Source organism: Rattus norvegicus, chromosome 11 (assembly GCF_021556685.1).
Source record: "Rattus norvegicus strain SHRSP/BbbUtx chromosome 11, alternate assembly SHRSP_T2T, whole genome shotgun sequence".
Lineage (NCBI taxonomy): Eukaryota > Metazoa > Chordata > Mammalia > Rodentia > Muridae > Rattus > Rattus norvegicus.
The window spans coordinates 95149661-95163095 of record NC_141544.1 but is presented as its reverse complement, the minus strand read 5'-3'; the positions used below and the strand labels follow the sequence as shown (position 1 = coordinate 95163095).

The 13435-nt window shown below is 37.4% G+C and overlaps 1 protein-coding gene and 1 pseudogene across 1 annotated transcript; one reads left to right on the top strand and one right to left on the bottom strand.

The window, feature by feature from the left end:
• Nucleotides 1–3962: 3962 nt before the first annotated feature.
• Or2m12 (olfactory receptor family 2 subfamily M member 12) lies at nt 3963–4904 on the bottom strand. The gene has a single exon (NM_001000041.1). It carries the CDS (start codon nt 4902–4904, stop codon nt 3963–3965), a length of 942 nt encoding a protein of 313 aa, NP_001000041.1.
• Nucleotides 4905–9901: 4997 nt separating this feature from the next.
• LOC120095761 (small nucleolar RNA SNORA17) lies at nt 9902–10025 on the top strand (annotated as a pseudogene).
• The last annotated feature ends 3410 nt before the right edge of the window (nt 10026–13435 follow it).

The window sequence follows — 13435 nt, the reverse complement described above, 5'->3', positions numbered from 1 at the left end:
AAAAGAAGAAGTCAAAATATCACTATTTGCAGATGATATGATAGTATATTTAAGTGATCCCAAAAGTTCCACCAGAGAACTACTAAAGCTGATAAACAACTTCAGCAAAGTGGCTGGGTATAAAATTAACTCAAATAAATCAGTTGCCTTCCTCTATACAAAAGAGAAACAAGCCGAGAAAGAAATTAGGGAAATGACACCCTTCATAATAGACCCAAATAATATAAAGTACCTCGGTGTGACTTTAACCAAGCAAGTAAAAGATCTGTACAATAAGAACTTCAAGACACTGAAGAAGAAAATTGAAGAAGACCTCAGAAGATGGAAAGATCTCCCATGCTCATGGATTGGCAGGATTAATATAGTAAAAATGGCCATTTTACCAAAAGCAATCTAGAGATTCAATGCAATCCCCATCAAAATACCAATCCAATTCTTCAAAGAGTTAGACAGAACAATTTGCAAATTCATCTGGAATAACAAAAAACCCAGGATAGCTAAAGCTATCCTCAACAATAAAAGGACTTCAGGGGGAATCACTATCCCTGAACTCAAGCAGTATTACAGAGCAATAGTGATAAAAACTGCATGGGATTGGTACAGAGACAGACAGATAGACCAATGGAATAGAATTGAAGACCCAGAAATGAACCCACACACCTATGGTCACTTGATTTTTGACAAAGGAGCCAAAACCATCCAATGGAAAAAAGATAGCATTTTCAGCAAATGGTGCTGGTTCAACTGGAGGGCAACATGTAGAAGAATGCAGATCGATCCATGCTTATCACCCTGTACAAAGCTTAAGTCCATGTGGATCAAGGACCTCCACATCAAACCAGACACACTCAAACTAATAGAAGAAAAACTAGGGAAGCATCTGGAACACATGGGCACTGGAAAAAATTTCCTAAACAAAACACCAATGGCTTACGCTCTAAGATCAAGAATCGACAAATGGGATCTCATAAAACTGCAAAGCTTCTGTAAGGCAAAGGACACTGTGGTTAGGACAAAACGGCAACCAACAGATTGGGAAAAGATCTTTACCAATCCTACAACAGATAGAGGCCTTATATCCAAAATATACAAAGAACTCAAGAAGTTAGACCGCAGGGAAACAAATAACCCTATTAAAAAATGGGGTTCAGAGCTAAACAAAGAATTCACAGCTGAGGAATGCCGAATGGCTGAGAAACACCTAAAGAAAATGTTCAACATCTTTAGTCATAAGGGAAATGCAAATCAAAACAACCCTGAGATTTCACCTCACACCAGTGAGAATGGCCAAGATCAAAAACTCAGGGGACAACAGATGCTGGCGAGGATGTGGAGAAAGAGGAACACTCCTCCATTGTTGGTGGGATTGCAAACTGGTACAACCATTCTGGAAATCAGTCTGGAGGATCCTCAGAAAATTGGACATTGAACTGCCTGAGGATCCAGCTATACCTCTCTTGGGCATATACCCAAAAGATGCCCCAACATATAAAAAAGACACGTGCTCCATTATGTTCATTGCAGCCTTATTTATAATAGCCAGAAGCTGGAAAGAACCCAGATGCCCTTCAACAGAGGAATGGATACAGAAAATATGGTACATCTACACAATGGAATATTACTCAGCTATCAAAAACAACGACTTTATGAAATTCGTAGGCAAATGGTTGGAACTGGAAAATATCATCCTGAGTGAGCTAACCCAATCACAGAAAGACATACATGGTATGCACTCATTGATAAGTGGGTATTAGCCCAAATGCTTGAATTACCCTAGATGCCTAGAACAAATGAAACTCAAGACGGATGATCAAAATGTGAATGCTTCACTCCTTCTTTAAAAGGGGAACAAGAATACCCTTGGCAGGGAATAGAGAGGCAAAGATTAAAACAGAGACTGAAGGAACACCCATTCAGAGCCTGCCCCACATGTGGCCCATACATATACAGCCACCCAATTAGACAAGATGGATGAAGCAAAGAAGTGCAGACTGACAGGAGCCGGATGTAGATCGCTCCTGAGAGACACAGCCAGAATACAGCAAATACAGAGGCGAATGCCAGCAGCAAACCACTGAACTGAGAATAGGACCCCCGTTGAAGGAATCAGAGAAAGAACTGGAAGAGCTTGAAGGGGCTCGAGACCCCATATGTACAACAATGCCAACCAACCAGAGCTTCCAGGGACTAAGCCACTACCTAAAGACTATACATGGACTGACCCTGGACTCTGACCTCATAGGTAGCAATGAATATCCTAGTAAGAGCACCAGTGGAAGGGGAAGCCCTGAGTCCTGCTAAGACTGAACCCCCAGTGAACTAGACTGGTGGGGGGAGGGCGGCAATGGGGGGAGGGTTGGGAGGGGAACACCCATTAGGAAGGGGAGGGGGGAGGGGGATGTTTGCCCGGATACCGGGAAAGGGAATAACCCTCGAAATGTATATAAGAAATACTCAAGTTAATTAAAAAAAAACAATTCAGATTATCCTGTCTGGACCTATCTAATCTTCAGGCTTTAAATGAAGACCGAAGCATTATATGGAGACAAAACTGCTTTCCTTCTGGCCTGAAAGATACAAACTTCCAAGAGTCATAGAAAGGTAGTTATTTCCAGAATTATGTCAGTATACACAACCATGGGCTTCAAATGAGACCACAGCTTTAACAAATTTCTAGACTTCAGCTTCCTCAGACTCCTAGGGACAAAACCAGACTCTGTCAGACAGGTTTTGGTAGAAAAATTATAGTCACATTAGGTAACAGCAGTTTTTTTTTCTTAGAAACATTAGAATCTACTTAATTACATTTACTTTCATAAGAATACCATCACAATATACCAAGACATTGAAGGAAAATTCATATTTAGAAAAGATATACTTCTTTATTAAAATTGTTCTTATCAGTAATTAAGCAATTAATCAAAATTACAAAATTAAGAGATTGCAGTACATGACAGGACAAAGAAAACACATTGCAGAATTTATACTCAGAGGAATCATGTAGAATTAGTGTCTCGTTTTTATGACCATCACCATGATCATGATCCCAGGGGTAAGTCTCAGACTCAAGATATATTTACAAATACATTGACTATATTGCTAGAATTTTCTCTTATTGATCATAAATAGCCCCATTTATTCTCATCTATATTCTGGCACATCTGGTTACCTGTGTTCATGTCCCATGCGTCCCACACATGTATCATCTTCATAGGCAGATATTCAATGCCAGGCTCTTTCCAAAATCCTTTTGACTCCTATGTGTCCTACCTTTTAGTCTACCTTTTCTATGCTCAGTTTTTTTAATTGACAAGTGATGCATGCAAACAAACCATGATATATTATCCTTACAACTTTTTATTACTCTCTCTCTCACTCTCCTGTGTAGGATATGAATGCCTATGCAAGAATAAAGTAAATGAAAGCTCCACATTCTTAAGTATTTTGCAGAATAATATACATAGCTTGCCTACACCTCAATCTTGTCTATCTCTTTTGTCACTTCACTGTTACTTTCACTTATTTTTATTCTTACAACTAAATACAAAGTTAAGAATTAGTAGAAAATTAGTAGCTTCATTTTAGCAAAACTAAGCTCAAAGTAGCTTGGACTCAAGAGAAAAATATCAAATATTTTATATGAGCAAGCACTGTATGGTACTGATAATAATACATTGAACTTGCCACAAAAAAATAAATGGCATATTTGAACAAATAAAAATTGCCAACTTTTAAAACAGTTTTCTGTTATATCTACAATGATGGGAAATACTAGTTTTTGGAATGCATGACTTCACAATATAAAATTTTACATAATGTATGCTTTTAGAGATATGACATTGCTCTATAGTCTAGGGAAGTCTTGCCTTCAATACGTTCATCAAGCTGTATTTTAAATTATGGTACTTAAGTACCTAAGTACTTAAAACATGGCTAAAAACAGGGCATAAAAATCAGCTAACTCATGCTGCTACCTTATCAATCCCTAACACTTTCCTGAATGCTTTGGCTACTTCTTTGTTCCGGAGGCTATAAATGAGGGGGTTCAACATTGGAGTAAGGATCGTGTAGAAAGCTGACACTATTTTGTCCTGGGTGGGAGAACGACCAGAAGAGGGCCGCATGTATATGAACATGGCTGCCCCATAGTACATTCCCACCACCATGAGGTGAGAGGAACAGGTGGCAAAAGCTTTATGGCGACTTTCAGATGAGCCCATATGAAGAACAGCCAGAATCACACGAGTATATGAAGCAATAATGATTGCTACAGGTAAAGTAAGCATAATTACACAGCAGAAAAATATAATCTTTTCAAATATCAAGGTATTACTACATGAAAGAGTGAGCAAGGCAGGAACATCACAGAAAAAATGAGGTATTTCTCTGGCACCACAATATGAAAAAGACAATGCAGCTGCAACTTCTATTATACCATCAAGAGAGCCAAGAATCCAAGAGGAGGCAGCCATGAGGCCACATATTTTGTGACTCATGAGAATAGGGTACCTTAATGGGTAGCAAATAGCTACATAACGGTCATAGGCCATTGCAGCCAACAAAAAACACTCTGCTCCAAGTAGAGATACATAGAAAAATATCTGGAGTCCACAGCCAGCCATGGAGATGGACTTGTTACCAGAAAGGAAGTTGAAGGCCATCTGGGGTACTGTGGTAGTGATGAGCATGAGATCCATGAGAGAAAGTTGACTGAGAAGGATGTACATGGGGGTGTGGAGTTGGGCATCGAGGTAGATGAGAATCACCATGATAGAATTTCCTATGAAGGCCATGAAGAAGATACCCAGGATGAGGGAAAAGAAAAAAGTGTGAAGAGAGCTGTGGTCAAATAATCCTAGTAGGATGAAGTCAGAGTTACTGGTCCAATTGTTCCATTGTATCATGAGCATGTTCACTGAGGAGACAGAATATATAACAAAGGTTTTATTGTGCTATACAAAGTCTATTGTGTCCTTCCAAGCTAGAATGACTGGTTTATGCAAATATAAGAAGATTCTTTCATTGGATATTAGCTATTTAGTGATATTGAAGACTAAAGTTGGTTTTAGTTCTCTGTCTCTATTTCTCTCTCTCTCTCTTTCTCCGTGTGTGTGTGTGTGTGTGTGTGTACGTGTGTGTATCTCTCACACACAGATACACACATACACACAGAGAGACAAAAAGAGACAGAGAGAGAGACAGAGTTTTATTCTGTAACCACCTCTGACTTTGTACTCACGATTCTCTTGCCTTAAACTCTAAGGTATTGAGATTACAGACCTGCAGGCACCATAATGCCTGTCCTTAAAGCTTAAATTCTTTAGCAAAGAGAAATAGAAGATTGCATAAAAACATGTATCAAAATTTTTCAATCATTTGAGGAATAATTTAATATACATATATAGTGTTAACTATCCTTTTCATAGTAACTAACAGTAATGAAAATATTTATAAGTCCATGGAACTCCATGTTCTCTCTCTTTTATTTTCCTGGTGGCTACTATGTCACATTCAGACAAGAAAATTCTATGTAGGAAAATGGTGAAATTTATTCAAATGAGATTATTAAAATCAATTAATTTCCTGAAATACTAAACTAAACACTAGTCTAATACCAGAAAACTGTATACATTAACATTGCAACTTTAGAAGTATTTTAATTAAAATTTTGTTATTAATGATAGAAAACCATTATGAAAGTTAATACAAACAAATATTTTCATCATTTTATAATCAAAAAATATGTTCATACATGAATACTTTAAGGTTAGAAATGTTCCTGAATGGCCTGGCTTGAGTATACTATAAGTGCATACTTCAATTTTTCACTATATTTTACTTTAACTGTGTCAACTTTGTTAGGTATTCACTTCAAACATAACTTGCTATTAATTAACTGTGAATAATTATAATATCTATAAGAATCCAAAAGAGTAAATAAAATTAAATTTAAATATTTAAAAATATCCACATATATGAGAATTTTAAATAAAATATGGTTATAGAAAATATTGAACATCCTCTCTGTATCTCTACACCTCTACAATTTATTCTGTAAAGTCAGTACTTGCAAACATATTTGATAATTTTCAGATTTTATAATTTCAGATGAGGAATTTTTAACCTCTATTTTGTCAGTTTCAAACTATGGTAGGAACAATTAACTAAGACACAGTTGTATACTTATTTTAAATTTCTGTATTAAAATTCATTATTCCATAATATATTAGGAAAATGTTGAGGAGTAAAATAAATACCTACATGGAGAAAGCAAATTTCTTTAAGATTATTAACAGATATTTTTAAGAGCATGACTGCAGATCTTCAGGTCTAGCTTAGTGGGTGAAGTCGAGCATAACATGTGAAAGAATCTTAAATCTCCAGCAGCATTTTTAAAAAGATGTAAAACTTATATCTTTTAATTTTTTTTCTCCATCAGATTTGATTCCTTTTATAGTTCTGAATAACCAAGACACTGGTTTTGTCTATTTCTCTCCTAATGGCACATGAATAAATTTTCTTCTACATCGTAACATATTTTTATCAAAACTACATTATTTAGCAGATTTGGGAGGTTATCACTATTTTGTTGTCATTTTGTCCTAATTTTTTTTTAAGTTTTTTCTTCCATTTTTATTAAATTGGGTATTTCTTATTTACATTTCAAATGTAATTCCCTTTCCAAGTTTCCAGTCCATCAGCCCCCTAACCCCTCCTCCTCCCCTTCTCGATGGGTGTTCCCCTCCCAATCCTTCCCCCATAACCCCATCCCCAACAATCACGTTCACTGGGGGTTCAGCCTTGGCAGGCCCAAGGGTTTCCCCTTCCACTTGTACCCCTACAAGATTATCAACTCACAGTATTCCATATTTTACAATACTTGCCAATGTACTTAATCATTGTTATCTTGAAAATAACTACAACCCATTGTGCTTACATTTTTTCAATATTTTATTGTAAAAATTGTTGTTTACATTTTTCATTTTAAATTTTAAAAATAAAGTTATTTACTTTATTTTATGTATACGGTTATTTCTGCATATATGCCTGTAAACCACAGAAATGTAACATACTTCAAGAAAGGAAAAGATGTATCATTTATCTTGGAACTGGAGTTATAGATAATTATGAGCTGTCATGTGGTTCATAGGAATTTATCCTGAGTCCTATAGAAGATGGCTCTCAATCATTAAGCCATCTGTTCTGCCTATGTTTTCTTTTTAAAATAATATTTCAACTACTATCTTTAGATACTTGTGCAAAGTATTTTGAGCACATTCTAACCCCCACCTACTCCCATAAGCAACCTCACAACCCTTCCTTTTCTTTTCCAACCAACTTTGTGTTTTCTTCTCTTTTTCTTCCACCAACTCCAATATGCTTTACATAATTAAACTTAAAAACTGAGAACAGTACCCCCGTTGAAGGATTCAGAGAAAGGACTGAAAGAGCTTGAAGGGGCTTGAGACCCCATATGAACAACAATGCCAACCAACCAGAGCTTCCAGGGACTAAGCCACTACCTAAAGACTATACATGGACTGACCCTGGACTCTGACCTCATAGGTAGCAATGAATATCCTAGTAAGAGCACCAGTGGAAGGGGAAGCCCTTGGTCCGGCCAAGCCTGGACCCTCAGTGACGGTGGTTGTTGGGGGGAGGGCAGTAATGGGGGGAGGATGGGGAGGGGAACACCCATAGAGAAGGGGAGGGGGATATTGGCCTGGAAACCGGGAGACGGTATAACAATTGAAATGTAAATAAGAAATACCCAATTTAATAAAGATGGAGGGGAAAAAAGAAAAGAAGGGAGAAATGGGAGCAATTACTTGCATTGTTTTTAAGTAATATTTGTTTTAAATGGTTTTAAAGAGATAGTAATCTCCAAAAAAGAATGGAGGATTACATGAAAAATTGCTTTACTTATTTTAAGAATAGAATGGAGAAATAATGGCAACTTTAAGTGTTTTTAAGTATGCATGGAAGAATAAATAAATCCAAGTCTTTGATCTCAAATATAGGAAACAAAGGCACAGAATTAGAGAGAAACCCTCTGTCAACAAATAATAATTGTTTAAAATTGTTTTAATTGTTTTGAGTTTTTTAAATTATCACGATTAATGTGGTTGTAAGTTTGGTGGTATTGATAACATGACTAATTCTCTGGGAGATGTATGAAATAATAAAAAAGAATGTACCATCCCAAGCTAGCACTGACTACTCTCTGGCCCCAGCGAGCTTGCTGTCTCCATGGCTAGACCTATGCAACAACTGCCCATCTCACAGTTAGCTGTCACAAATCCCTGTAATGCAGTAAAATCAAAACTCTAGAGGATTGCAATTTATCAGTCAAATTTATATCAGTAAATTCAACCCACAAAGTGCCCAAACAAAGAACTCAGAGGTAATTGATACTGATATAAACCACCCACTTTGATTGGACAAATTGTCCTGTAATAATCCATTCCTTATAGGATATTCATAGCTACCTATGGCTATTTAAAGGCACAGAGATCTGGGTCGTCCTTCTCTTTCTCCATCTTCCTTCCTTCTTCCTTCTCTCCAGACAAAATTCTCTCCAGAAAGGACAAAGGGATGCAGGATAGTCAACTGCTAAACTCTGATAAGACAGGATAAACTAGTTCATAATTCGTGCTTCACTTAAGTTTGTGAGATGGTTCTGGGCCAGAAGGCTGAAGACAGATGCTCCAACATTTTAAGAACATTGGGAATGATCCAGGCAATCAGCTGTCTTTGCAAGTTGTATAAGTTTTGGAAGCTATATCTTTGTGCTTCCTGCATATTCTGGTAGTAGGTAATATTTAATTCCTTCTCAAATCTCTGAAGAGGTTGAAGACTTGTTATAATCTTGTAATTGAATTTAAGTTTTCTACCATTAAAGATGATGCTCTAGATTTGAAAGGATGGTTTTCAGCTAGTGATAGAAGTTTATAAACATGATTGAGGTACAGAATTTTAAACTCTTTATGTAAGGATAGATGATAGGATACTATATCTAAGTTGACAAATAGGATGAACAGGATGTTATAAGTGTATATCATACCTTATACATTGCATAATTGTTATAATTATGTTCAATGTATATCTGAGATAAAAAGAACCTTTTTAATTAAACAAAAGGAGGAAATGTAGCTGCTTGTTTTCTATTGCTAATTGTGTTCCCCAAAAAAGTATGCACAGGAGTGTCTGTATGTAGCATCTGAAACCTGCCCCAGTTAACTTTAATTGGTAAATAAAGATGCCAGCAGCCAATAGATGGGGAGGAGAGGCAGCAGTAGTATTTAGAATTCCGGGGTTCGGGACTGAGAGGAGGAGAAAAGCAGAGATACTCTATTCTTAAGAAATAGGCAGGAGAGAGGGGCAGAGTTGCCATGTAAAGGAGACAACAGAACATGGCCCAGAGGCTTGCTCAGTTGGGTCAGGCAAAGCAAAGATGAAATATAAAAATATAAATATAAAAATATAAAAACCAGTGACAGTAACTCAAAACTATCACTGGGAGGAGAACCCTAACAGCATGGAGGCTAGGCAGTTGCCCAGCTATTGTGCTGATTAATGTATGTTAAAATATAGAGGGTGTGTGTGTGTGTGTGTGTGTGTGTGTGTGTGTGTGTGTGTGTGAACATAAACCATTGAGGACAATAGTTATCCTGGGCCAGAATTTATTAAAAATATTAATACTACAGTCTATAATCTACATAGCCAAAGGCAAAAAGCGAGTCCTAGAATTGAATGAAAATTGAAACCACACCAGATATATGGAATACAACAGTGACACTCCGAAGAGAAAAGTTTATAGGAGTAAGTGACTACATGAAAAAAGGAAAAAGCAAAACAAAACAAAACAAAACAAAACAACAACAACAAAAGAAAAACAATTCCAGTCCCTAAAAACATTGCAGCTGCTATGACATCTGTATGTCAGAAGGTGGCAGACAGGAGAAACAGTGTCTATACTCAGTATTCCAACCTCAAAATATCTGAATGATTAATAGCTTAACATTCTTTTAAAAATTAGAACCTAAGATGACCACCAGGTGGATGACACGCAGCCTGAAATAGCTCCCAGACAAAAAGCCAGCTACAGCCTAAAAAGAATACCATCTCTGGGTGGGAGTGAGTCCAAGACAGAAGGCCCTTGAAAGAGATCTTTTGGGTAGGCCAGAAGAAGCGAAGCTGAAAAGACCAGCACACTAGTGACGTGAGGCTCAAACAAGGAGGTGGACTAAGATGACCACCAGTTCAATGGATGAAGACCTAGAGGGGGACAGACCATGACCAAAGTAATCTATGCCCAGCTCCATAATGCATAAGTGGGACATAGGACTCCTGAGTTGACCCCAGACACAGAGTCCATGAGTACCACTAAGAAGACCAAGAAAGTGATGGAGAAATGATAGAGAAAGATGTGAGCATATGAGAGAGAGAGAGGGAGGGAGAGAGGGAGAGAGGGAGAGAGGGGGAGAGAGAGAGAGAGAGAGAGAGAGAGAGAGAGAGAGAGAGAGAGAGAGAGAGAGAGAGAGAAAGAGAAAGAGAGGGAGGGAGAGAGGGAGAGAGGGGGAGAGAGAGAGAGAGAGAGAGAGAGAGAGAGAGAGAGAGAGAGAGAAAGAGAAAGAGAGGGAGGGAGGGAGAGAGGGGGAGAGAGAGAGAGAGAGAAAGAGAAAGAGAGGGAGGGAGGGAGAGAGACGCAGAGGCAGAGACAGACAGACAGACACACAGACAGAGGGCTAGAGACGCTTGGTAATGAGGATTAGCATCGATGCAAGTAGCCAATGATGCATCCTGACATATGCTGCAACAGGGACCAGTCCTGGGTTTATGGCTCTTCAGCACCAGGGGTTTGTTACCACCAAGGATCAAGCAGATATCCATTGTCCGTGATGCTGCCTGGGGACATGTTTATGTCTGAGGACTGTGCAGAACTCGCTCCACCCCTCATATGAAAATCATGAAAGAGCTGTCCCTAGAGGCATGAAAGTTAGAGAGCAAACCTCACCCCGAGACAGCTGCAAAATTCCAGCGTAGATTGGTTTCTGAGAGCCAGACCCCAGTGTGGTAGGACTGGTCCCACTACGTTTTTGTTGTGAAGTGACATGTGGAAGAAAGATATGCCTCCCTACTTCCCCCCGTGACCTTGCCACATGCATCAATGGAGAGCTGGCCCTGAGATCATCAAAGTTGGAGAACTGTCATGGCCCTTGTCTACTACAACATTATGGACCACACCTGGGGCACAGAGAAGAGCTTGCCCTAAACATGGAGGTTGTGGGTCAGAGACACCTTCCTCTCCTCTCTCATCCCTTGCTATCCCGGTGTCACAAGAATGGGAGAATTGGCCATGTCCCAAACCAGCAGCAGCACTAAGGAAAGCATGCTTGAATGTCACCTGGGAATCAGGAGGGAGCCTATCCTCTCTGCTGGAGTTTCTGCTGAGCCATCTCCCAAGAAATGAGGGCAGAAAGCTGGAAGACTGACCCTCTCTGACCCAGATCCAAGACTTTGAATTGGGACACCCCAACATCTATCCCATTGGTGAACTGCTGGAATACATGAAGTGCCTCATCTTATAGATCCAAACCAACAGGATCTCCATCACACAGGGCAGCAACAGGTTATCTAAGATTAATACGAGTGAGGTTCCTGTGTTGATCATCTAAACAACAGCTCATTGCAAAGGACATTTGCAATAAAAAACAGTATGGACAAAATTGTATAGAATGGGACAAACTGTGAGACACTACAACCTCCTCCATGAGATTTTTTTGCCCTGTTGGAGGTAGGAGGTTTCAAAGATGGAGGGCGGGTCCAAGGGGAAAGGCAATGATTGTCAGTGACGTGCCATTTGATTTTTACTTCTGGACTTAGCATATCCTTTCAGTTGCAATTCATATTTAAATGCACACATATATTCATATATGCACAATCAATTACATGTGCACATCCTTTATACGTATTTATGCTAATAAAAAGGTTTTAAAACTGGAGAGATTTTATATTAATAATTAATCATATACATTTGCTAAAACAAAAATCCACAGCATCCAAAAAGAGTATATAGGAATTGACTATAAAGTTCAAGAATAAAATTAATTAAATACATTTTAGAAAAAAATAAAAAAATTAGTGAAACAATTAATTGAGGTTCACCTAAGTCCTTTGCAATACATATAACAGATAACAACAGATAACATCAGACGTCATGGTTGAAATGTTCATTATTCTAAATATGACACTGGTAGAGCTCAAAGAGTGGCCCATGTTTTGATTCAGAAATATGTTAATTTATGTAGTTAATTTAAAATTTAAATTATGTAGTTAATTTAAATTATGTAGTTAATTTAAAATTTTATTTGAGGAAAATTTCCAAAGAAAAAGAGCTTTGTTTCTAAAAATACAATTGTTTCATGTGTGAATATTTTACCTTGCCATGAATAAAATTTAAAATCTAATATAATATCATTTCAGATTAAAAACTAGCAAATCACAAAAAGCCTCTGAATGAGATATAAGGTTTCACCATAAATATTTTAAGTTGTAAATTTCAAAATAAATTCATGAAGGCCAACCAATAAACATATGAGCAGTATTTAGAATTTTAATCCAAATGTTTCTGGTACTAAAATTGTCACTGCAACATTACCTACAGTATATTCTATCTAACATGTAATGTTTTAAAGTCAATAAATCCTACAACAATTAAAAATATCACTCCAAACTGTAAAAAACATTATCAAATGAACACTTGAGCCTTATTTTTGTTTGTTCATAGTAACCAACATTTAAGCAGAATAAAACACATCCCTGAAAGATCCCAGAGCATCTGGTTTAGCAAGTCCTTCTCAATTCAGGTTGTATAACTAAACTGAAAAGTCAAAGGCATTAAGTCATCTATGTACTCTACATCAGGAAAATAAATGAAAGGTCATTCACTTATTCAACCTTCATTTAATTGTATTATGTTGTTAATTAGGGATATACATTTTAATTATTCTCAATTTTGTACATATACCTGGAAAAGTTATAGGAGCTGATACACTGCTGATGTACCACAATTCCAAATCAAATTCTCTTGCAACAGCTTAAAGCCATATTTATAAGTCTAATTTATTTGCATAGATACATCATTCTTAAGCATTCTGATGGGGTGGTATTCATTACTGACTAACAACAGAGGAATTTCCAGCCCAGCTTGATTTCCACTGTGTTCCAAACCTCCCATTAATAACAAACTCCAGCATATCTCGTATTTATTTATACCTGTTTGCATTCTCTGCACGTGTGTAAAATCATCAATTCATTTAGGCCATAATAGAACGTGCCTAGAAAACAGTAGCATAGGAACTGGTCAAGTCTTAACAGTTTGCTCGCTCTCACTTAGGTACTTTAATGGTTTTCGTTTAAAAAAAAAATGACA

Coding starts and splice junctions, on each gene's coding strand:
- Or2m12 (NM_001000041.1), bottom strand. CDS start 4,904: ATGATACAATGGAACAATTGGACCAGTAACTCTGACTTCATCCTACTA.